At 45.0% G+C, this 23,572-nt stretch overlaps 1 protein-coding gene across 1 annotated transcript in view; it reads right to left on the bottom strand.

Annotated features, from left to right (window-relative positions):
* The window catches only part of TBCD (tubulin folding cofactor D), a gene marked incomplete at its 5' end in the record, with an annotated part of 241,622 nt that overhangs the window by 141,820 nt on the left and 76,230 nt on the right, over nucleotides 1-23,572 (bottom strand). The window contains 1 exon segment of the mRNA XM_034789910.1: nucleotides 10,993-11,149. Within this exon segment, the coding sequence (XP_034645801.1) occupies nucleotides 10,993-11,149 (157 nt within the window).

Here is a 23,572-nt window from a genome sequence, read left to right on the forward strand (position 1 = left end):
TGTAGCCCTTGCTTTTTTTGTGGGGCAGCTCCTGATGAGGTTGGCTCCCTTGGCTCTGAGCTGGCTGCGGTGTGAACCGTTTACAGGCTGGACCAGGGACGTACAGTCCTAGAGTTTTCAGGGTAATGCGGGAGTCCTTGAGTCCATGCATCTTACTGTCCATCTGTTCTGCAAACAGGGCCTGGTCGTCGAAGGGAAGGTCCTGCATTGATTGCTGAGCCTCTGTCGACAGGCCAGCGAGGAGCAGCCAGGATGCCCGCCGCATGGAGATGGCCGAGGCCATGGTGCGAGCCGCAGAATCTGCTGTGTCTGAAGCTGTCTGGAGGGCCACCCTGGCCGCAACAGTGCCCTCCTCGAGGATCGCCCAGAATTCCTTCCTGGGACCTTGAGGAAGCGAAACCTGAAACTTGGCCATGGCCTGCCACATGCTGTAATCGTAGCGGCCGAGGAGAGCTTAGTGGTTGGCCACTCTCAATTGAAGGCTAGAAGACTAATACATTTTTCGCTCAAACAGACCAGGCAGCTTTGCCCTTCGACCGGGGTTTCACCAGTGTGGGCAGCACCAGTAGCGTCAGGATCTCCTGCACTGCCTGCAGAGCCTCTGATGTCGATGGGACAGCTAAATGACGGAGGCCCTCATTACTGTCCTGGGTGGCAGGCATTCTACGGGATGGGCTAGACAGCTCAACTTGACCTCCATCAACCTGATGGAGGCGTTGAGCTTCCCAGCATGGGTCTTGGCTCTCCTCCAGCCCTGTCCTTTCCCTTACGGGAAGTGGGGGATCATCCCCTCATGGTTCTCTTCAGCTTCTTGGTTGGAGATGGGGAGGGGGATCGGTGCCGGCTTGAAGATGGCGCCAGCAGGGTGCTCCACACAGACACTGCGGTGCTTGGGGCTGAGTCTGATCTCTGCTCCGGTGCCGGGGTCAGCGCCGTCTCCATCAGGAGTGCCCTGAGACGGATGTGTCTCTCCTTTTTGTTTGGGGTTTGAAGGATTTACAGAAGCGACACTTGTTGCTTATGTGTCCTTCGCCTAGACACCTCAAACAACTAGCGTGCGGGTCGCTGATAGGCATAGGCTGCTTACAATGATCGCAGGGCTTAAAGCCTGGGGACCGGGGCATGACCCATCCCTAGGCTGAGTCCCATCCAGGACCAACTAAAACTAGAACTAACACTAAGGGAACGATTAACTGTTAACTATTTTACAATTATTTTACAGGAAACATTTGGAAGAAACACTGAACGAAATGCTATGCTATCTGAAACAGCAGACATTCCAGCACCATCACTGGTGGCAAGAAGGAACTGAGGGTGGGGGAGTCAGTGGCACCCTTATACTGCAGTATGTGCACACTACTTCAAGGGGCACCAGAGACAGTCCCTTACATATACCACTGAGGAAAAAACTTCCGGCCCCGGTGTATGTGGTGAGCACACGCACATAATAGGAAATGGACATGAGCAAGCACTCGAAGAAGAGTATTTACAATGGCACTAGCAGACAAAACAAAAAAGGAATCATTATGCACAATATATCGTGATTTTGCACAGTTCAGTATCCATTCACATTAACAGAAGCTGGCGTTTAAACATGTCATATAAAGAGAGGTGTAAAGTATATCCCAGAAGATCTAGTCTACATCTCTAGAAACCTACCTTCAGCAATCAACTAACTGCTTTGGCAAATAATAGCCATTTCAGCAGAATCATTTAAGCAGAAAATTATTTCTTTCGGACTCTGAAATTCTTCATTACATTATTTATTGACTCTAGGCAAAACAGGAAATAAATATTAGCTGAAAGGTAAATTCACAATGGCTTTGCTTCAGCATAAAGATATTAATTACATGATGCCATCAAATCAACCTGTATTTAGAGTACTAATCGTTATCTGCAAAAATATACAGAGTTGTTAATCTTTTTTTCTAAGAGGATATAACTCTTATTGCACTGAAGACAGCTAAAGAAGTATATTAAATACTTTCCTAATATTACTTTTCCATGTGCACAAAACTGCTGTCACCACAAGAATTTATGTGATTATGAACTAGGAGGGGTGACGATCTGTATAATGATGAGCGGGAGAATAGGTGACTACAATATACTCTCTATTAAAATGTGGTCTACGCTACAAAACAGTGTGAAAATCCCTGGAATAGATAAACAACATTTCCCCATTTGGGGGACAAAGAAGGGAATTTGAGGGATGTGTTTTTTGGTGCCAGCAACCCTTTAAACAGTGAGTATACACAATATTAGGAAAATATTATGCTGGTAAAGAAAAAGAACCAGATTTCTGTTTCAAGTTTCCAAAGGGTTAAATATGAACCATCATAAGGTGAAAACATTAATTGTAAATTATGAAACATTTTGACAGTGTTCTTTTGCGACATGAACTATCCAAGCCAGGCAGTTCAGCATTACATATGCTGTCCTTAACTCAACCTGTGGGATAGTTTTGCTAAAACAACAGTTACAGACTAAGTATCAGTTTTAGCTTTTAGTTATCTACCCTATCCTCAGTTTCTCTTGTAACAATGGTGAGATTAAGATGCAAAAATCAGCTTCTATTAAAAATATGACACGTCATTTTATTCTCTCCCAATGACTTCATAATTAATATGCTGATCTTAAAGGTTAGAATTAAACATTACAAGTTTTCAGCTACCAGCTTGAGAGCAAGTCCTGTTCTTTCTGCTTTGTAATTAAAAGGGAAAATGTAAACTTGAAATCTAATCAATTCCAAAAACTGAATTCAAAATAGTTTCAGGTTACTAAACCTAACAGAGGCCCTGTGGCCAATTTTTGTAGCTTTACCAAATCACATTTTTTCTCTCCTCTGTTAGTGTATGAAAGACCCACACAAACAAAAGGGGAAATTGATCTTCTGACCACACAAGAGAAACCATGAAGCAGACTATATACTATTTTACGTGCTTAGAAGTGAATAACTCTGAGCAGCAGTACAACAGAGTTTATTGCCCCTTAACTGTTACATTCACAAATCAAGCCTTTTCTCTATGATCATAGTTGTGTGTTAATCCTTTTACTAAGAACATTTAAAACTCATCAAGCTGTGTTAATAAATTGTTCAAGTTCATTTCATATTTTAAATAAGTGCATGCAGACACTCTGCTGTTATATGCAATACAACTAGCAATGAGAATGGTCTTTCTAAGATGAAACATTTTTAAGGCGTCTTCACCTGTTTGCTTTCATTGTGGGAGTTTATGTGATACAAACAATGTAAAGGAACAGCTCATGTAAAACAAAATGGGATTTTTTTTTTTTTTTTTTAAGGCAGGTAAAGAAACTTGTCTTGACTTGTTTGGAACTTACCGCACCTGATTTCTAACAGGTAGAGCAAACAATGGCTCACTCATTTGAGTCTCCAGGAGACACCTTTTGTAGTTCCAAGTATATTTAACTTTTTGTTACAATACTGTACTATCTTTAGCTTAACTTAATTTAACTATTAGAAAGAATTGTGTTGGAATCTTTAATGATACTTTAGTCCCAGGCAGTTGTGGCAGCATACTAGAAATCAGAATTTAGCAGTGTCTAACTTTTAAAAGACACCTCAATATTAAAAGTAAAGAAATTTGCATCACTTCTTAAATAAAAATTTCAAGAGGCCATAGCAATGCCAGATATATTATGTGAAAACTGTGTGTATTTCAGTAAATAAATCTTTTGAAAGAATACTATTAGTAGAGATCATAGTAATGGGCCTTAAACACAACACACTGTAAATGAATAAAAAAGAAAAAAGGCGACAGCATTTAAATTCAAGATTAACTTTTAGCAAACAGCTTTACACTATAGAAAAGCAAGACCAACCATCAAACAGTGCAAATTTTATCCAACAACTCTCTTCTGAAGACAGTATTCAATCAACAAATAGATTTTTGTACATCTTTGTTTCATCCGGGCACAAGATGTAGCTCAGAGCAATGCTTCAAATTTCCTGATTCTATATGACAATCTTGCCCTGGAGCAAGCTACCTCAGTTTATCAGATAGCCACACCCTCTTTTTCTTCTTACTACAAACAACACACTACCGCAGGGAAAACTAAACTTCTTACACTCCTATACTGCACGCATTATTTGTATAGTACAGTGCTATGCTGAATTGGGGAGGGAGGCGGAAGGGGAGAGAGTAGTCAGTCTTCATAAGTTAACAAAAGAGGTACAAATGCTAAGAACAATTCATTTATTGATCACTTGTGTCATTTTAGTTAGGGACATGAAAAGGCATTCCAACTGCTCAATGTAATAAATCTAGAAGGTTACAACCGAAGCACAATTTAGAAGTTACTCAAAAAATGCTATACAAATAGTAGAAATGCATTTCCCTACTCTCTTTTTGCATAGTGGCTTTAGACAAAGTGGCAGAACGTCTCTATTTCGTAGTGCACAGCTGCTTCTTAGTCTAGAATGTATTTCTTTGGATTTTTTCTGGGGGGAATGAGAATAGAATTATCATTACATGCCTCACAGTTCTTAAACTACACATTATTTACACTCTCCTAGTATAGAAGAAACATTCACTAGTTTTGAGTAAAATAGTGGGGGGAGGGTTTAAATCAAGCATTATAAACAAATGGTAAATTACCTAAAAAATATGCCCAATATGATACTTTTGGTACATGCAAATATTCCAGAAGGTGGTAAGGCAGTCCTGCAATTAATTCAGCAGTTACTTAATTTTTAAATTATCTATGCTCCCAACAATTTTCTTTTTGTGTTGCATGTGGGCTCGTAGTTTGGATAGTGCAGGGAAGGGTTAGAACTACTGTTCCTTTAGAAACCAGTTAAACCGGACTATAAAAAAATAAACACTCCAAAGGGCATTTGTGTTGATTCAGATACCAAAATAAGGACAGAAATAAAAATAGTCAAGATAAGTATCAAGATAAAAGTATTATAATTCTGAGGCAAAGACTGTTCATCTGCAATTTTGATTAGTTAAGAGGAGTAGTACAGAGCTCAGAGTAGGAGTAAGTAGTCTAGGTCCTATTGGCACCTTAACAAGTTTGTCACATCAGTATGCTGAACATCACTTTTTAATAACACAGCACTTAGGCCCACAAAAAGGCAGAGACGAGTCACCATTTTGTGAATCAAAGGATTTTTTCTGTATAGCAGAATACTTCATTATAAAGGAAGATTATTATATATTTTTGTTTAAAATAACATTAACACTTGTGAAAGATGATAAACCTAAGTCCCCTATTTAACTACCGACCAGGTTCAGCACACGAAGTGACTGAGCACGCTGCCCTACCAATGTGGAGTGGCTCAATTAAAAAGTTTTCCCTTTTTGCCAACTGGTAAGATGTTATCAATTCTATCAATGCTCTTCATTAGAAGTAAAGGGAATGCTTGTTTGAACCAGTAATGCTTTAGGCATCAGTGAAGGGTGGAGAAAAAAAAAAAAAAAAAAAAAAAAAAAAAAACAACACACCACACTTTTGGTCTGTAATCTCAATACCACAACCTGAACTGGTAATGGGGCAAAAATGTAGTTCAGTTCACATGCTGCTTCTCTCCCGAGACCCCCAACAAGAACATCAATTTATGTCAAAATTGATGTAGACATGAAATGGATCATCACTTAATTTGCATATCCAGTCAACAACCATCAGACAGTACTAACTTTTGGTTATTACCAACCTTTCAATGCACTTACTCTATGACCACCACCTTGTCCTTCAAGGCTGATACCTACCTATGTTGCTACACTCCTCCCAGTACAATAGTACGTGAGCACCTCCATCCAGTTAAATAGTTTTAAAGAACCATGAAGGACAACTCTTTCAACCTTTGTTATCCAGACAGATAGTATTTGTGATGCAGGGCTCATATGTTTGAAAAGATTCAAGTACAGCATTTTAAAGCGAGTGCTTTTTAAAAAAAAAGTTAGCCAGTGTTCTTTTTCTGTAACAATTTAGCTGCTTATTTTTAGAGACAGAGAGAAAGAACGTGTTTTTGCTGTGTAACTGAACCCACAATGAACATCAAGTTCTTTGTTCTAAGATGCTGAGTTTCTCATTTTCAAGTTAGCCAACAATTTGCTTGTGGCTAAAAGTATGACTCTTCTTAAAGTGAAATAGCGACACACCTAAGGCTAGATTTAAAACAACAAAAGAAAAAAATGTGTGTGATCATTGCATTGGCCCCTAACCAAAGTGTGCTGACACAGTAGGTGAAACTGTGTGTCATGCTGTATTTGAATACTTATTACCTGTTTCTACTCAAAGTGGCAACTTTACTTCTGAGAGAGTGCAAACTAAGTTAATATATTCAGAAAAGACACTTACAAATCTAACTACAAGAACCTTTCATCATAACTTTATTACGAGACTAGCACTAGCTAAAGTGTATTGTATATACTCGATCATAAGCCGGTTCATTTATAAGACAACCCCCCTAAAATGGATAAGTAAAAATGGAAAATGTTTATGACTCATTCATAAGCCAACCCTATAATTCAGGGGTCAGAAAACTTTGGCTCCCGGGCCATCAGGATAAGCTGCTGGTGGGCCGAGATGGTTTGTTTAACTTGAGCATCCGCAGGCACGGAGGTAAACCTAAGTAAACAAACTTTCCCGGCATGTCAGCTGCTTACCCTGATAGGCTGGGACAGCAACTGGTGAGAAAATGTTTTTGCGGAGGAGAAGCTGGGAGTCAGGGGAGTAACCCGTGACTACCCCCCACATGACCTCACCCCTAGCCTGAGACCCCCACACTCTCCCCATCCCATCCCTTCCCACCTTATCTGGGGAGGATGTGTCTGGCCTGGCTGGAGCTGCTCCGGCAAGCTGGGCAGCATGGCCGCAGCCTGCTCCGGCGGGCCAGACCAGGCAATGCGGCCACAGCATGTTCCAGAGAGCTAGGCCAAGTGGCACGGCCACACGGTGCTCCAGCGGGCCGGTGTGATGACACAAAAAGCTCCTTCTCCCAATTCCTTACTTTGGGTGCACTGAGCATGCTCACCCGAACTGAGCTTTTGCGTGGCGGAAACTGCAACTAGTTGCAAAAGTGGAGAGTTGCTATTTGTGCCTCTACACCAGCCTGCTCTGGGGGGCGGGGCCGAGTGGCACGGCTGCAGCCTACCAGCCTCGGAGCTGCACCTGCTTCGGAGGCTGGGGGGAGAGCAGCGTGGCCAGAAGCAGACAGACTCTGGCCCCGCCTCTTCCCTTCTGGCTCTGCTGGCTGTGCTGCCTCTCCTTGCTCTCTCTCTGTATACTCGTCTATAAGCCGACGCCCTTCGCTGGTGCTTCCCTTTTTTACTAAAAAAAATTCAGCTTATGAATGAGTATATATGGTATACTTGTCAGCTATGCTAGCAAACTCAGTCTATAGCTATTTGTGTACAATCTCTCACTGCTCAAACCAATCCAGACCCTCAGGAATTTCCTCAACCTCCTCCCACCCAGCTGAGGTTAGCCTGGGCTAGCATAATCTCATTGTTACTTGGTATTAATATTGTAGGCAGAAAAGATGGTCTATTTGAGTCTGGCCTTTTATTAAAAGGGATACCTTTCAATCCCTTCTGAAACCGTTCCCAGAGACCTGAAAGCCAAAAAATATTTTTTTTTTTCCAGTCTGGCAACTAGAGCTTACTCAGCCCCAAGGTTCTGCCAAACAGTTTCATGTCATCAAATAGAGCATTAATCAGATAAAATCTTAATGGAGAATTTGTATCCCACATATAGACCCAGATATTGTTGTACCATGATAGAGCAAAGGAGAAAATGGCGCAAGTACATGTGACATCACAGACAAAAGAAAAGTATGATAAAAAGGAAGACTGAGGAGCGCTCAGAAGTTTTGCTATCATTGATTTTAGATTTGACAAGGGACGAGTTAGTTGGAATCAAGTAAGAGAGATCCTAGATGTGATCAGCCAGGCCACGGGGTGGACATAGAGGCCTCAGACTAAAAAATAATAAAAATTAAGATTGTTGACCAGGTTTTGAAGAAGGCAGCACCTTTAACCAGGATCCTCATCTTTTTAATTAGTCTTGACTAAGAGGCAAATTTGGCATACTGGTCTTTCTAGACCACATACCATTTGTGACAGGTCCAGTTGGACCTCGTAGGTCTACATATGACACCCTTGGACTCAAGGTTTTCCCTCTGGGAGCCTGGTATGGGAAAGACCAGCTCCTCTATGTATTTCCATAGCTTGAAAGAGTGCCTGTTGGAGATGACTTTCACCACCTCCTGAAAAACATCCATGAGAATTGGACTGTCTATCAGGCTTCCCCATAGGCACTCTTCCCTCATCAAAAGCATCCTACAAATTAAAGGAGCAGAAGATCAGAACAAGATGAAACTTCCTTATCCCAAGGCAATGACCCCTTTGATCTCTGAATTTTCAAGTGCTTTTTTTCTTTGCCTTGTGTTTCAGCATAGGAAATAAATTGGAGGAGATGACAGCTATAGTTCATTTCAGTTGGACATTAGTACAGCAACCACAGGGATCCTGGAAGGCAACCTGAAACTCAACTGGGCACCACTACTTCAGAGCCCTAAGGACTAATGTGACTGGAGAAGGTATCAAGTAGTAGCAGGCCAGGGCCAAGAAGGGAAGCCTAGGATTAAAGAAACAGACACTATTTTTGGAGACCAATGCCAGCTGGTCAAAAGCTATTTCAGTGGAGACAAAAACAAAGCTGCTTGAGCTGTTATAGATGAGGAGCACTGGAAATTTGCCAGCAAGCCAAGAGGAGCTATCACTACAAGCTTATGACGCAGAGTAGCCATTAAAGAACCCCTAAACCACCAGTCAGGGGGCAACAAGGTGAAAAAACCTGTATCCCAGAGGAGAGAATCTCATAAGTCAGGCAGAAAGAAGACAAAAGCAAAAGAAGGAAGGGCGAGAGTTGTAGCAGAAAAACAATCCCAGTAGTGGAAGAGGAAAGCTGCATTAGTTTCTAGTCTACTGCTAGAAGTTTCTAGTCTATTTTATGCACCAAGGGCTGGGTCTTTACGGATACGTCTGTACTACATCTGGGAGCGAGCCTCTCAGTCCAGGAAGACAGACTCACACTAGCAGGGTTCGGAGCTAGGATGCTAAAAACATGTATGACTATTGCAGCTCCAGTGGAGACTTGGGCTAGTCTCCTGAGCTCAAGCGTAGGGGACCGGGTGGGCTTGAGCTCAGCTGACTAGCCTAGTCTCTGCCAGAGCTGCAATGTCCATGAAGCTATTTTTAGCACGCTAGCGCAAGCCCCACTGGCATGTCTATACACCACACTTCGGGACGCTCACTCCCAGCTGCAGCACAGATATACCCTAAGGAACAGGAGGTGGCACATTTCTCCATCCAAACCACAGAGAGCAGAGTTTACTCCTCTAGTGACTCTGGACTGGCAGAGGGCTATTCCACGAAAACAAAAGAACTGGAAGGCACAACATACTTTGCTCATTTATTTGTAATTTTGGTTTGGTTTCAATGATGATAAAGCTTCCTGTTACCAGTAGTAAAACTCTACAGGATATTCTGCAAAATAAATGATTTTTTACTAACACAAGACAACACTCAGTTCTTAAACCTTTCTGAGAAACGGGGAGAGACTACGGCTGAAACATGTAGTATATAAGAAGGGGATGGATAAACGAAGTGCAAATAAGTAAGATTTACTATGGCTAGACTATCATTTCTCCAGTTTCAATGAAACAAGAGTGAAATATTGCTGGAGAGTATTATGTAATTCAATCAGATATTCTGACAATATCTTCCAGTCAAGTTTTTCCAAACTAAGCCAGGTCTAGTATCTAAAGCAAAAAATCATCCCATAAAGGCTACTTAAGAAGCCTGCATCAGCTATTCTTCACAGGAATTTTTTAACTGGATTACTCAAAGGAGAATCAAAAGAAATATTGGTATATAAAAGCCCAAAGGATCTAAAAATGGCTCACTAGATTGAGAGCAAGAGTCCAGGTCTTCTAGACCACCTGCAGGCTGCAAACTAGAAGTTGGTTGTGAGGGAGTGATTAGTGGGTTGCACCTCACCATCTGAGAAAGCAGCAAAATCCTTGGATCACTAGAACTCAGTGAGTGTCTGAGAAAGTAAGGGGAAGAAGCAGCTTTATGCCTTAGCCTTCCCCCTTGCTACTGCTTCCACCTCATACCACTCTGCAAACCTGCAACCCAATTCTAGAACAGAATATCAGTTCCACCTCTCTTTCGCTTTGATCTGAGGCAGAGGAAGCAGCACTGGTTTCACAGTCCCTTGGAGTGGCGCTGCCCTAGAGCTGAAGACTGGGCAGAAAAGCAGGAGAGATGGGAGGAGCCTCCACACCAAGCAGCATCAGTCACTCAGTAATTTTTGCTTGTGGATTTCTTTAGATTTGATCTTTGTTTGGAACAACAGGGAAATATAAGAAAATGAGTCATCACACACAATAAGAAAACATTTAGGTCTATTAAAAATTGATTTAACAGTGTTCTCTGAAAAAAAAAAATCAAACATTTAGATTTCAGTGATGATCCTTAAACTCTGAAAATCTGAAGGAAAAAGGGAGGGAGGGCCTCCCAGAACTAAGGACCAAACATTACACTGCTGCTGTACCTTGATTAAGATGTCCAGTATAATTGTCAGTACCACCAAGAGCAGATCATGTTTATGCCTTTTTTTAAAAAAATTTCTGGACAGCCACAGAATACAAAGATTAAAAAGTGAGAATTTTCATAGCTCATCTAATCTCATTGACATCACCTGTGACAACAAAGCAATTTTTTAATGGAGAGAATACTTCCCCTGAACAGATGTTTTCCTCTTGAACAACATTAACAAATTATCCTTACTTCATTTTTAAAAGATTGCCTTAAAGTTTTTAGATGTGCAGTAATTGTAACATTAACCTAGGTGTTAAGTCTCTGAAATCTCTATTAACTGTCTTCCATTTTCTGTACTGTAAATAGCCTAAAGAAAAAAAATGAATTCTTTCAGTTTCTTGCCATTGCAACCCACCTTGAAATTTGATTAACAAATGGCTTCAGTTCTAAGGGATCATAGGCACGAGCAAAGGCCCAGCAAACATAGCATGCTGCATCTCTTACGTTGGAACCCACGCTGCAGGCTCCCCGCTTCTCGTCATATGTCAATGCTTTTAAAATAACAGGAACAACTGTGGAGTGAAGAAATTCACAAGAATTAGGAATATGAACACACCGTAAATAACAAAAATACAAGGCCATTCAATAAGTTTTAAATGAAAAGACATAAGGAAAGGTACATATTTGCCTGTGTTCACTAGAACAAGTTGAATGCTGTTCTCAGGGGATAGAGGCTGTGGTTCTAGGACTAAATTAAAAAAAGCAGGATTTTGACTTAACATGGCATTTTGTTTCTTGACTAATAACCTCTGATTCTTTTCTCGTCCCCTTCAACTGTATTTCATTGTTCTCATACTCAAAAGTACATAGAAGGCAACACCCTAGATTAGGAAAGATTTAAGAGACAGTACATGGATTGAATACTAGTGAGTCCACATAAGGAGTATCTTGCACTGTTCTAAGTATCTTGTTAGAAAGGGGATATTAACAAAATAAGGAAGTACAACAGAAAGCTGCTTCAAATGATAAAAAGCTTGACTCTCTAGTCTTTTTACATTGCTGAAAGAAAGTTGATAAAATTTCTACAGGTTTGTTTTATTAAATTAAAATGGATGCTCAGACTGGTAGGCCTAAAATTGACACACTATGCGGTTTTGGAAATAACCTTATTTCCTAGACTTTCCTTTGAAGGTTCAAAGTACAGTGTGTATATTTTTTCCCCAACCTACACACACCATAGATTAAAGACAGGTGTGGTGAGGGGTAAAAGATTTACTTATGGAATATAAAATAATATGCATGCTCCACTTTGACAGAGTTGCACTATACATCATTTAAATGCACCTACTCCACCACCACCTGTGAACTACAGCAGGCACTGCCTGTTATAAAAATGGCATGTCTGACATTTTGCCTTCAGATGCCTAAAATGGCACTATTTTCAAAGTATTGTAGGTATATTTTTAGACCTATCATATTTGACAGCGTGCCCTAAATTGTATATAGAATATTGACTTAACATTTAACACTGAAGAGCTCAGGGTAAGCTCAAAAGCTATTATTTCACCCACCTTGTCTCTCTAATTTACCACTGAGTTTAGTAAAGTGCAAATGTGTATATACTCAATCATAAGCCGGCTCGTTTATAAGCCGATCCCACCCACCCTCCCCAAGATGGATAAGTAAAACCCATTCATAAGCCGACCCTATAATTCAGGGGTCAGCAAACTTTGGCTCCAGGGCCATCAGGATAAGCCGCTGGTGGGTCAAGATGGTTTGTTTACCTCGAGCCTAAACAAAAAGTGTCTCGGCGTGCCAACTGCTTACTCTGACAGGCCGGGACAGCAACTGGTGGGGAATTTTTGAGGGGGAGGGGGGGGGGGGGAAGAAGCTGGGAGTCAGGGGAGTAACACCTGTGACCATCCCCCACATGACCCCCACTCCAGCTTGGGACCTCCACACTCTCCCCATCCCATCCCTTCCCACCTTATCTGGGGAAGGCCAGGGCAGGATGTCTCTGGCCTGGCTGGAGCTGCTCCAGCAGGCTGGGCAGTGCAGCCGCAGCCTGCTCCAGTGGGCCAGACCAGGCGGCACGGCCACAGCATGTTCCAGAGGGCTGGGCGGCACAGCCACAGCGTGCTCCGGCGGGCCGAGGGGCATATCCACAGCCTGCTCTGGGGGGCAGGACCGAGCAGCACGGCTGCAGCCTGCCAGACCTAGAGCTGCAGCTGCTTCTGAGGCTGGGGGGGAGAACATTTTGGCCAGAAGCGAAGAGACTCTGGCCCCACCTCTTGCCTTCTGGCTCTGCTGCCTCTCCTTGCTCCCTCTGTTTGGGGTAGGGGCTGTGTCCCACCACTCCCTCTCTATACCTGTTCATAAGCCGACCCGCTTCTCTGGTGCTTCCCTTTTTTACTAAAAAAAATTTGGCTTATGAATGAGTATATATGGTAATCTTTATGAGATGAGTGACACTTAATAGTTAATGTTTTAAAAATACATCTACCTATTAACATTCAATTTCCAAGTTGCCATCCAAATGAACAGTTAGAACCATATGTATAAAATTGTCCCTAATTCCCCTAAACTTTTAGAAGTATTGAAGATGATCTAAACCTCTCTAAATAACCCAGACTAGCTTGCAATTATGGGGAAGGAAATTCACTGAAAATTTAATTTGCCCACAGAAACCCCACAAATTGTGCAATACCACTGAGAACCACAGAACAGTTTCTGAACAGTTTGCATGACAACTCTGGGTAATGGAGAGTTCCATTCAGCAACTAAGGATCAATTTCTCTCTGCTTCTTGGCCTTTTAGCCAAGGTCAAGTGTATCTTGTGTACCCTTTGTTGGAGGACTACATCGTACAATTTCAGGGTGGGTTAATGAGATCTTTTTAACCAATAATTACCATGATCCCATTTGTTATGGGAATTATGTATTAAACATTCCACAACTGAACATATTAACATTGCAAGTAATTCCTGTATAACATTTCTCTGTGGCAACAGCAGACATGTGAAACTGACAGATCTTCATCCAAGTCATTTATGCAGCTGCCAGACATATGAGAGAGAGAGAGAGAGAGAGAGAGACACACACACACTACTGAGCAGGCGCATACTGTGATCCATTTAAGTTGTTTCTTCAGCTGCCAGTACCATGAACATTCAAACAAAATACACAGTATTAGCAAAGACACAGACAGACATGTTGTTCCAAACACAATCTTACGACTAACTCTGGGATTTAATTTGCCAAACAGAAATGAAATTCTCTATCTACCCTCACAAGTTCTCTCTCAGCATTTTAAGTAAGAAGCATAGTTGGCATTTTCTCCTTCCCCCTCTTCTCATCCTCCCTTCCCCATAGTTCCAATTCCTGCTGGATCTGAGGTCTCCTTCATACTCTTGATGTTCCCTCTGCTAGTTTCTGTGCATCTATTTTCCCCTTCCTCGATGTTTTCTGAATTTCACACTCTGCCCCCTTCTATAATTTCAGTGGCCACAAAGCTGCTTCTACAGCAGAGAATAATGAAATTGGATGTTACAAAGTATCATGGCTATGAAGTAGAAAACATGCTTTAAGAATGATTAAACTATACAGGGTTTTAAAACTGATGCATTCAAACATCAGACATATACTTTTTCTTTTAAATGAGATTTTACAGTGGATTTTTACTTTTATTAAGAACAATTCTAAACACAATTTAGCAGTAGTAGACATTAGGATAGAATTGTTTATTTCTTGCTATAGCACTGTCTATCATACTACAAAGTAATAGCTAATTCTAAAAATAAATACTGGCTTGTGAATACTATAAAATAAAAACAACACAGTTCACCTGTGGTTGGCCAGTATCTGTTGCAACACATGTTCTCAACAGTCTGACACTTTTTAATTAACAAGGGCTTTGGATCAATCAGAACACAGATCATGAACTGGATACTATATTGAGTGGATAGCCTCTGCATACAACAGAAGCCTGGTGAGTAGTTGCATTTTGTACCATTTGGAGCTTTTCCATTCCAAGATATAAGAAGTTGCGACAAACAGCATTGTCATGAAAGCACAGATCACCTGGACTAAACCATGACCAGAATATGTCTGACAGGATAGAATGCAGATAGAAGCAGGTGGGGTTTTTTGCTGTCATAGCTATTCGGGCTTTCAAGAGCACTACGGAGTCTAACAAGACACCTAAAGCTGCACTGTAACAATGTGAGGACAGGGGCCCTTGACAGAGAGAGATGTTATAAAGGAGATAAATTCTTCAATGCATTTTTCTCTTCCTGCCAGCAATCTTGCCTCAGTTAGTCTTTAAGTACCTATTTTTCATCCTAATATTGATTTCAGCCAGGTACTGAGAAAGATGAAAGACAATCCTGTTTATGTTTGACATAAGAAAAATGTGGAGCCAGGTGTTGTCTGTCATTGTTGGTGCTTCAGTCCACGTCCCCCCAGCTCTCAGAATGGCTTCACAGAAATTTTCAATGTTGAAGATTAAGTCTTGTGGAGGTGGAGTGTAGTTATCCACAACTATCTCTATATTCTGACACAGAGGACCGACCTCCGGCATTTCAGTTTCTTTTCATCCATGAAGCTTGCCAGAAGCTAAACAGGAGTATTCGGTGATCAACCTTATCAAATGCCACAGAGGTGCCCAGAAGAACGAGCATGAATATACCTACCTTGTCACCCACAAGGTTAACAAGTGCTGTCTCATCAGCATGTCCTGCAATAAGGCCTGGCAGAGAAATTTAGGACACCAGCAGCTACGTGTCGTCTTTGGAGACTCTTTTGCTACTTCTCAGTTGACTTTCTTAGAAAATGGAATCTAGACACAAGGCATTATTTAGCAAAGTCTCTGAGTTTCAGCAATGGGGTTTTTGTTTTCTTAGTATGGTCATACTACTGCATGCTTTAGAGAGTGAGTGGTAGAGTCCCATCATCAAAGAAAGTGTACCAAATGTTTTCTTTTTTTCCTGGAAGGGCAGGTTACAGGTAAGTGGCTCCTATTGCCATCAATGCTTCTGCAATTGATTTTTGGGCAAAATTCTTGAAAGGATCTGGTTGTGTTTCTCGTCCTGCTCTCAGCTTGTTCTTCTCATTTATGAGGCCATGCTGATTGCAGGCAATGGTTTCTGTGAAAAAGACGGTTACTCACCTTTGTAACTGTTGTTCTTCGAGATGTGTTGCTCATATCCCTTCCAATTAGGTGTGTGCGCACGCCGCGTGCACAATCATTGGGAGATTTTTACCCTAACAACACTCAATGGAGTGGCGCCTTCATGGCACCGGATATATGCACAGGCTGACCCAGCACCCCCTCAGTTCCTTCTTGCCGGCTACTCCGACAGAGGGGAAGGAGGGCGGGTTTGGAATGGATATGAGCAACACATCTCTAACAACAACAGTTACAAAGGTGGGTAACCGTCTTTTCTTCTTCGAGTGCTTGCTCATATCAATTCCAATTAGGTGACTCCCAAGCCTTACCTAGGCGGTGGGGTCGTAGTGAGATGTCACAGAGTGAAGGACCGCTGAACCAAATGCAGCATCACCCCTGGACTGCTGCACTATCGCATAGTGGGCGGTGAAGGTATGCACCGATGACCAAGTCACTGCCCTACATATCTCCTGTATGGGCACGTGCACCAGGAAAGCAGAAAATGAAGCCTGAGCCCGCGTGGAGTGGGCGGTAAGGCTCATAGTTAGGACACCAGCCAAGTCATAGCACGCACGGATGCATGATGTGATCCAGGATGAGATGCGCTGGGAGGAGACCGGAAGGCCCTTCATTCGGTCTGCCACTGCAACAAACAGCTGTGACGATCTCCTGAAAGGTTTCATTCGCTCCATGTAGAAGGCCAGGGCCCTGTGAACGTCCAGAGAGTGCTGCTGCTGTTCCCGTCGAGAGGCGTGCAGCCTCAGGTAGAAGACAGGGAGGAAGATGCCCTGGTTGACATGGAAGGCAGACACCACCTTAGGGAGAAAGGCCAGATGGGTCGCAGCTGTACCTTGTCCTTGTGGAACACCGTATACGGTGGTTCTGATGTGAGTGCCCTGAGCTCAGATACCCGATAGCTACGAGGAAGGCTGTCTTCCAGGAAAGGTACAGGAGCGAGCAGGTGGCCATCAGCTCAAACGGGGCACCCATGAGTCTGGATAGGACCAGGTTAAGATCCCACCTAGGGACCGGTTGTCGAATTCGTGGGAACAGGCACTCCAACCCCTTGAGAAATCTGCTGAGCATGGGATTGGAGAAGACCGAATGCCCGTTTTCACCCAGGTGGAAAGCCAAAATAGCTGCCAAGTGCACTCTGATGGATGATATTGCCAAGCCCTGCTGTTTATAGGTACTGACGCCTGTAGGGGGGCCGTATGACTGAGCACAACAGCAGGAAAAAAGCTTTCACTTGGCTAAGTATATGAACCTGGTAGAGGGCTGCCTGCTACCCAAAAGGATCTGCTGAACCAAGCGAGAGCAGCACAGCTCAGATTGATCCATGCTGTGAGGTGAAGAGATTGCAGGTCGGGATCCGTGGTCCTGTGTGATCAGGTCTGGCCACAGCGGGAGTGGAATCAGAGTGTCCATCGACAGCTCTAGGAGTGTGGTATACCAGTGCTGTCTGGGCCACGCCGGGGTGACCAAAATCAGACGGGCTCTGTCCCTGCGCAGCTTGATCAGGACCCTGTGGACTAATGGGAATGGAGGAAAGGCGTAGCACAGGTGATCCTTCCACTGTATGAGGAAGGCGTCCGACAGGGAACCTGGAGAGCGTCCTTAGAGAGCAGAACACCTGGCATTTCCGATTCTTGCGAGAGGCGAATAGGTCTAATCAGGGGAAAGCCCCACTTCAGGAAGACGGAGTGGATGACGTCCGGGCAAACCGACCACTCGTGAGACTGGAATGATCTGCTGAGGTGGTCCGCTAAGGTGTTCTGGACTCCTGGGAGAAACGACGCCACCAGATGGATCAAGTGGACTATGCAGAATTCCCACAGACGAGTGGCCTCCTGACAGAGGGGGACAACTGGGCTCCCCCTTGCTTGTTGATGTAAAACATGGCCATTGTGTTGTCTGTGAGGACTGCAACACGACGGCCTTGAATGCACTCTCGGAATGCTTGACACGCCAGGCGCACTGCTCTGAGTTCCTGTATGTTGATGTGCAGGGATAATTCTCCTGCCGACCATAGCCCCTGTGTATGGAGGTTCCCAAGGTGGGCTCCCCATCCCAGGGATGACGCATCCGTGACAAGGAACACGGAGGGCTGCGGGGCATGAAATGGCACCCCTTCGCACACTGATTTGGGGACCAGCCAGCAGCCTAGAGAGGCTAATATCCCTGGCAAGATGGTAACCACCATGTTCAAGCTGTCCCGACCTGGGCGGTATACTGTTGATAGCCAGGCTTGGTGTGGACGTAGTCACAGCCTGGCATGCCTGGTCAATTATATGCAAGAGGCCATGTGTCCCAGGAGGCATAGGCATGTTTTCACAGTCGAGGTCAGGAAGCTTTGCAGGCTGTGGACAATGTTTGCCAGGGATTGGAAGCGTGCTTCCGGCAGAAGTGCCCCGGCTAGGCCTGAGTCTAAGACTGCTCCTATGAATTCTATTCTCTGGGTTGGTACCAGAGTGGATTTCGTGACACTGAGCAGGAGGCCCAGTTGATTGAACATGTTCATGGTGAGCTGAACATGAGACTGCACCTGATCCCTGGAGCGACCCTGAATAAGCCAGTTGTCGAGATATGGGAACACGTGGATCTGTTGTCGATGAAGGGAGGCAGCCACAACAGCCATGCACTTGGTAAACACCCTGGACAGGGCGAAAGGAAGGATGGTGAATTGAAAGTGCTGTTGATTGACCACAAAGCGAAGGAAGCATCTGTGCGCTTGGTAGATCACAATGTGGAAGTATGTGTCCTTCATGTCAAGGACGGCGTACCAGTCTCCAGGACCTAGGGAAGGAATAATGGTCCCTAGCGAGACCATGCAGAACTTCAACTTTAGCATGAATTTGTTGAGTCCACGTAGGTCCAGGATAGGCCGAAGCCCGCCCTTGGCCTTGGGGATTAGGAAGTAGGGGGGAGTAAAAACCCCTGCCTCTTAACTCTCCCGGAACCTCCTCTATCGCTCTCAAAGCTAGGAGTGATTGGACCTCCTGTAGAAGGAGGTGCTCGTGAGAAGGGTCCCTGAAGAGGGATGGGGAAGGAAAGGGGGGGAGCAAATTGGAGGGAGTATCCCCTTTTCACCGTGCATAGGACCCAACGGACTGATGTTATATGGGACCACGCACGGAGAAATGGGAGAGACGATTTTGGAAAGGCAGGGAAGGATCCTGAATGGGAGACTGGTGCTCCGTCCTCAGGTGCACCTTCAAAAGTTCTGCTTAGGCCCTGCCGATGGCTTGGGAAGGCCCTGGCCTTGGCTGGCTTGGTGCCCAGTTTGTTTTCTTTTACCACCTCGGCCACGTCTTCTAAACAAGTCCTGTCTTGGCCGAGGGGGAGGGTAGGATCTCTGAGACTGTGGTCTGAAGGGCCTTCTCTGCATTACTGGGGTATGCATTCCCAGAGAGTGCATGATAATTCTCGAGTCCTTCAGCCTCTGCAGCCTTGAGTCTGTCTTTTCGGAGAATAGGCCCTGGCCATCAAAGGGCAAGTCCTGGAGGGTCTGCTGCAACTCTGGTAGTAAGCCAGAGGCCTGCAGCCACGAGATGTGTCGCATGGCTATGCCCGAGGCCAGGGTCCTAGCCGCCGAGTCCGCCGCATCCAGAGAGGCTTGTAGGGAAGTTCTGGCCACCTTCTTGCCCTCCTCTACTAGAGCCCCAAATTCCTGTCTGGACTCCTGTGGAACCAACTCTTTGAATTTTTCCATAGAGTGACACGAATTATAGTCATATCAGCTCAGGAGTGCCTGCTGGTTGGCCACTCTCAGCTGCAAGCGTCCGGCCAAGTACGCCTTGCGCCCAAACAAGTCTAGGCATCTAGCGTCCTTTGATTTAGGCAATGGGGCCTGCTGACCGTGCCACTACTTCTCGTTGACCAAAGCCATGGCAAGGGAGCATGGTTGGGGGTGCATATAGAGGTACTAGTATTCCTTTGAGGGGACAAAGTGCTTCCTTTCCACCCCCTTGGTCGTAGGTGGAATAGAGGCTGGCAATTGCCAGATTGTCTTGGCATTGGCCTGTATAGTTCGTATGATGGGGAGGGCCACTCTGGACGGTGCCTCCGCGGACAGAAGGTCCACCACAGGGTCCTCTACCTCCACCACCTCCTCTACTTGGAGGTTCATATTCCGTGCCACCCTGCAAAGCAGTTCCTGGTGGGTGCGGAGGTCCATAGGAGGAGGGCCTGAAACCGTAGTCCCCACTACCGCCTCATCAGGCGAGGACGAGGAAGATAACCCCGGGACTAAGGGATCCTGCATGAGGTCCTCTTGTGGAGGATCTTGTTGCTCAAGGTCCACCACGCTAGGAGAGTGGGCCTGTATTGGCGCTGGAGGGGGGGGGGCGGAGGGGAGCAGAGACACAGTGGTCTCCGGTACTCAGGGCTCTGAAGGCACAGAACGGGAAGCCCCTGAAGGAACCCCCTGGGCCTGATGGTAGGCCCAGGGGGCCCAAAAAGACCACTGTGGAGGTTCCTGGCCCAGGTCCTGGCCTTCATCCAGCCACTGGCCTGTACCGCCCTCACCCTGATCCTGGGCGTGGTAGCCACTTTGCGAGCAAGACGAGACAGAGGCAGAGTGAGACTGCCAATGCGGGCTATAAGCATCAGCGCCGAGTCCCCCGGTGCTGTATGGTGCCGTGGGCCGGGGACGTGATGCAGAATGGTACCGAGAGGTCGATCGGTGCCTGCAGTCGTATCGGTACCGGGAGCCTGATCTGGATCTCGATGGCGACCTCTGGCGAGATCGGCGCCAGGAGCAGCTCTGGGTCGAGTGCCGCTCTGACCTGTACCGAGAGGCCTATCGGTACCGGCCGTAACACGATTCGGATCTCCGCGAGCCGGAGCGGTATCGTGAGTATGACCAGCGCCGAGAACGAGATCAGTGCCGGGACTGCGAGCGACACCATGATGGGTGCTGGGACCAAGATCAGGACCGAGACCGGTGCCATCCTTCTTCGTTCAGCAACAGCGGTCGCATCAGGGACAGTTTTCCCTTCGACAACACCGCCCACACCGGAGGTGCTGCCAGCTGCAGAGAAGTCGGCTCTGTGAGCGCGATCAAGCCCCGCACCATTGAAAAGGTCTCTGGTGTGGAGGGCAGTTTCAGCTCGACCGCGGTATGAACCGGGGAGCTTACATGCACCGGACTTGACGGTCCTTGCGGCACCGGAGTCGACGGTGCAGGAGCCGTTACTTGACCTATGCGCTCAGGCAATGGACGCGGCTCCAACTGCGATGCGGGAAGCATCGGTGGCTGTTGAACCAACAAACAAGCAGCAGCCGGCACCTGCTTGGGCTGCTGCTTCTTCTGGCCCGGAGATAGGAAGGTACCGGGGGGATCTGGCGCTGTGGGTCTTTAGCAGAGGCCGAACATGGTGCTGGACCAGTCGGTGCTGCAGGGGCACTCCGCAATGAAGACGACGGTGCCAAGTCCCAGCACACGGAGGAAGGGACTGGGCTAAGAGACGCCTCCATAAAAAGCTGCTTCAGTCTAAACTCCCACTCCTTTCTGACCCTTGGCTTGAAGGCTTTGCAAATGCGTTGTCCGCTTGGTGGGATTCCCCCAGACACTTTAGGCAAGAGTCGTGGGAGTCTCCTGTTGGCATCGGCTTCAGGCAAGCTGAGCAGGGTTTGAAGCCCGGAGACCCAGGCATGGGCCTGGGTACCGGGACAGGGGAGAAGACCCCATTCCCCCCCACTAAGAAAACTAAATCTAACTATTAACTACTAACAACTATAAACAACTAATTAGGAACTATTAACAGGTACTAAAGTAAATGCTAAGGAGAGTGGAGATCAGCTAAGCCGCGCTCCACAGTTCCAACGACCGTCACAGGCGGTAAGAAGGAACTGAGGGGGCACTGGGTCGGCCGGGGCATATATCTGGCACCACCGAGTGTTGCTAGGGTAAAAATCTCCCAACGATCATGCACGCAGCGCACACACACCTAATTGGAATCGATATGAGCAAGCACTCGAAGAAGAATAAGAGGATTCCTGACAGCATGAGTTGTGTTCTGGGGGTAGAGGGAGATAACCTGGGTTCAGAAAGCTATTTATGGTGCAGAAGTATTCTGCAGGATATTATTTCCTTACCTCTGGGGGCAGAATGGGATGGGGTTGCCTGTAGGGGCTTGTTAACTGGAGCAGCTTACTGTGAAGTTAAACCAAGGCTTCCTGATTTACTGCGGTCTGTGAGTTTCCAGGTTGAACAGAAAGTATTTGTTTTGACCTATAAAGTCTTAAAAGGCATAGGACCTGACTACTTATTATACCACCTCTCTCCCTCTGCCATATTGCGAAGGCACTCGAGCTAGAGCTCACTCAGTATAAAAATGGGGACACTACAGCCAGAGTATTCTCCATAAGACCCCTCCAAATAAACTTTGCAGCTCACCACCCTACCCCACACCCAACAGCCACAGCATTTGGTCCAAAAGAGCCAGAATTTGTCGACTTTCAGGGCACACTTAAAAGTTCATCTTGTTGCAGGGCTTTGTGAATGGGGAAGTTACGTAAGGCATAATTTTGAGAAAGATGCATACTGTTAGGTTGTACCAACTATTCCTGGATATAGTAAAAATTGCTGCTGGTCTTATCTTCATAGTTATTCGTGGCTTTAGATAATGGTTATATTCGCTCAGAGTTTATGATATGTGGGGGTTTTTTGGTCTGTTTTATAACATAAAATAAATAAAACTATCAACAGTGAAGTGTCAGTTTACTATAAGAAGCTGAAGTGTTCTGGCTTCTATTCTTGATTCCCAATCTGAATAAAATAAATCACATACTTCGTGCAGAACAGCCACAGAAAAGTACTTTGCTTTCTTAGTCACATGGGAAAAGTGGTAACTACTGAGTTAAAAGTAAAACAGAAATCACCAAAGGGAAAGTCAAATGAAAACCCCAGAACCTAACTAGACTGGCCAAATGATCCTGCAGTCACAAGCAGTAAAGTGGTGAGAATATGGTCGAGATAATGGGCAAGTGAAAACCTCAGCTCCGAAGTCTGTGGGGGTCCCCGTCACAAACAAAACTGGAAGAGATGATGCATGTTTTTTCTAAACCGTACTGCCTCTGTTATGTATGGGAAAAAACAGCTTTTAAAAATAAATTTACAGCGCTCAGGTCCTAATTTCACTCCTTTCAAGAATGAGGAAGCTTCAGAATGCCTTTGAATGAAGTTTTTTACACAGTTCCTGTAACATACTGTCAAAGTTTGTCACATCTACTAAGTTTCCTGGAGGGCTTCCTTTTGGCAAAGAGTCCAGTAATAAAATTTAAATACATTTCTCTCTAGAAAGCATGTAATTTAATAAACTAATAACGCCTGGAGAAACAACAGCCTGTGGGTAAACAGAAGTAATTTAACTCTTAATCCTCTCTTTGAGATATCAGATTTGCAGACCACACTGTTTCTCATAATACATGGGTCCAAAGGACCTAACTTTGTAAGTGTCTATACTAAAATGTAACTTGCTCACTACACCGACTTAACTCCACCTCCGCGAGATGTGTAGCACTGATGTCGATGTAGTTAGGTCAATGCAGTGTCAGTGTAGACACTGCATTGCTTACATCGACTGTTGTTGCCAACACAAGGAGCGCAGTGTGGACACGTAAAACCGATTACTGCGGTGGCTGTACGTCAACATAACTTAGGTCAACTTAATTTTGTAGTGTAGACTTACCCTTAGTGAATTACCCTTAGATCACAAGAAGAAAAAAATTGAATGTCAATATACATAAGGTCAGTTTATGATGTTTATTTCAATCACTAACCGTTGGAAAACACTAAAGCCACAACAAATGGAAAGGGATGTATT

Source organism: Trachemys scripta, chromosome 14 (assembly GCF_013100865.1).
Source record: "Trachemys scripta elegans isolate TJP31775 chromosome 14, CAS_Tse_1.0, whole genome shotgun sequence".
NCBI lineage: Eukaryota > Metazoa > Chordata > Testudines > Emydidae > Trachemys > Trachemys scripta.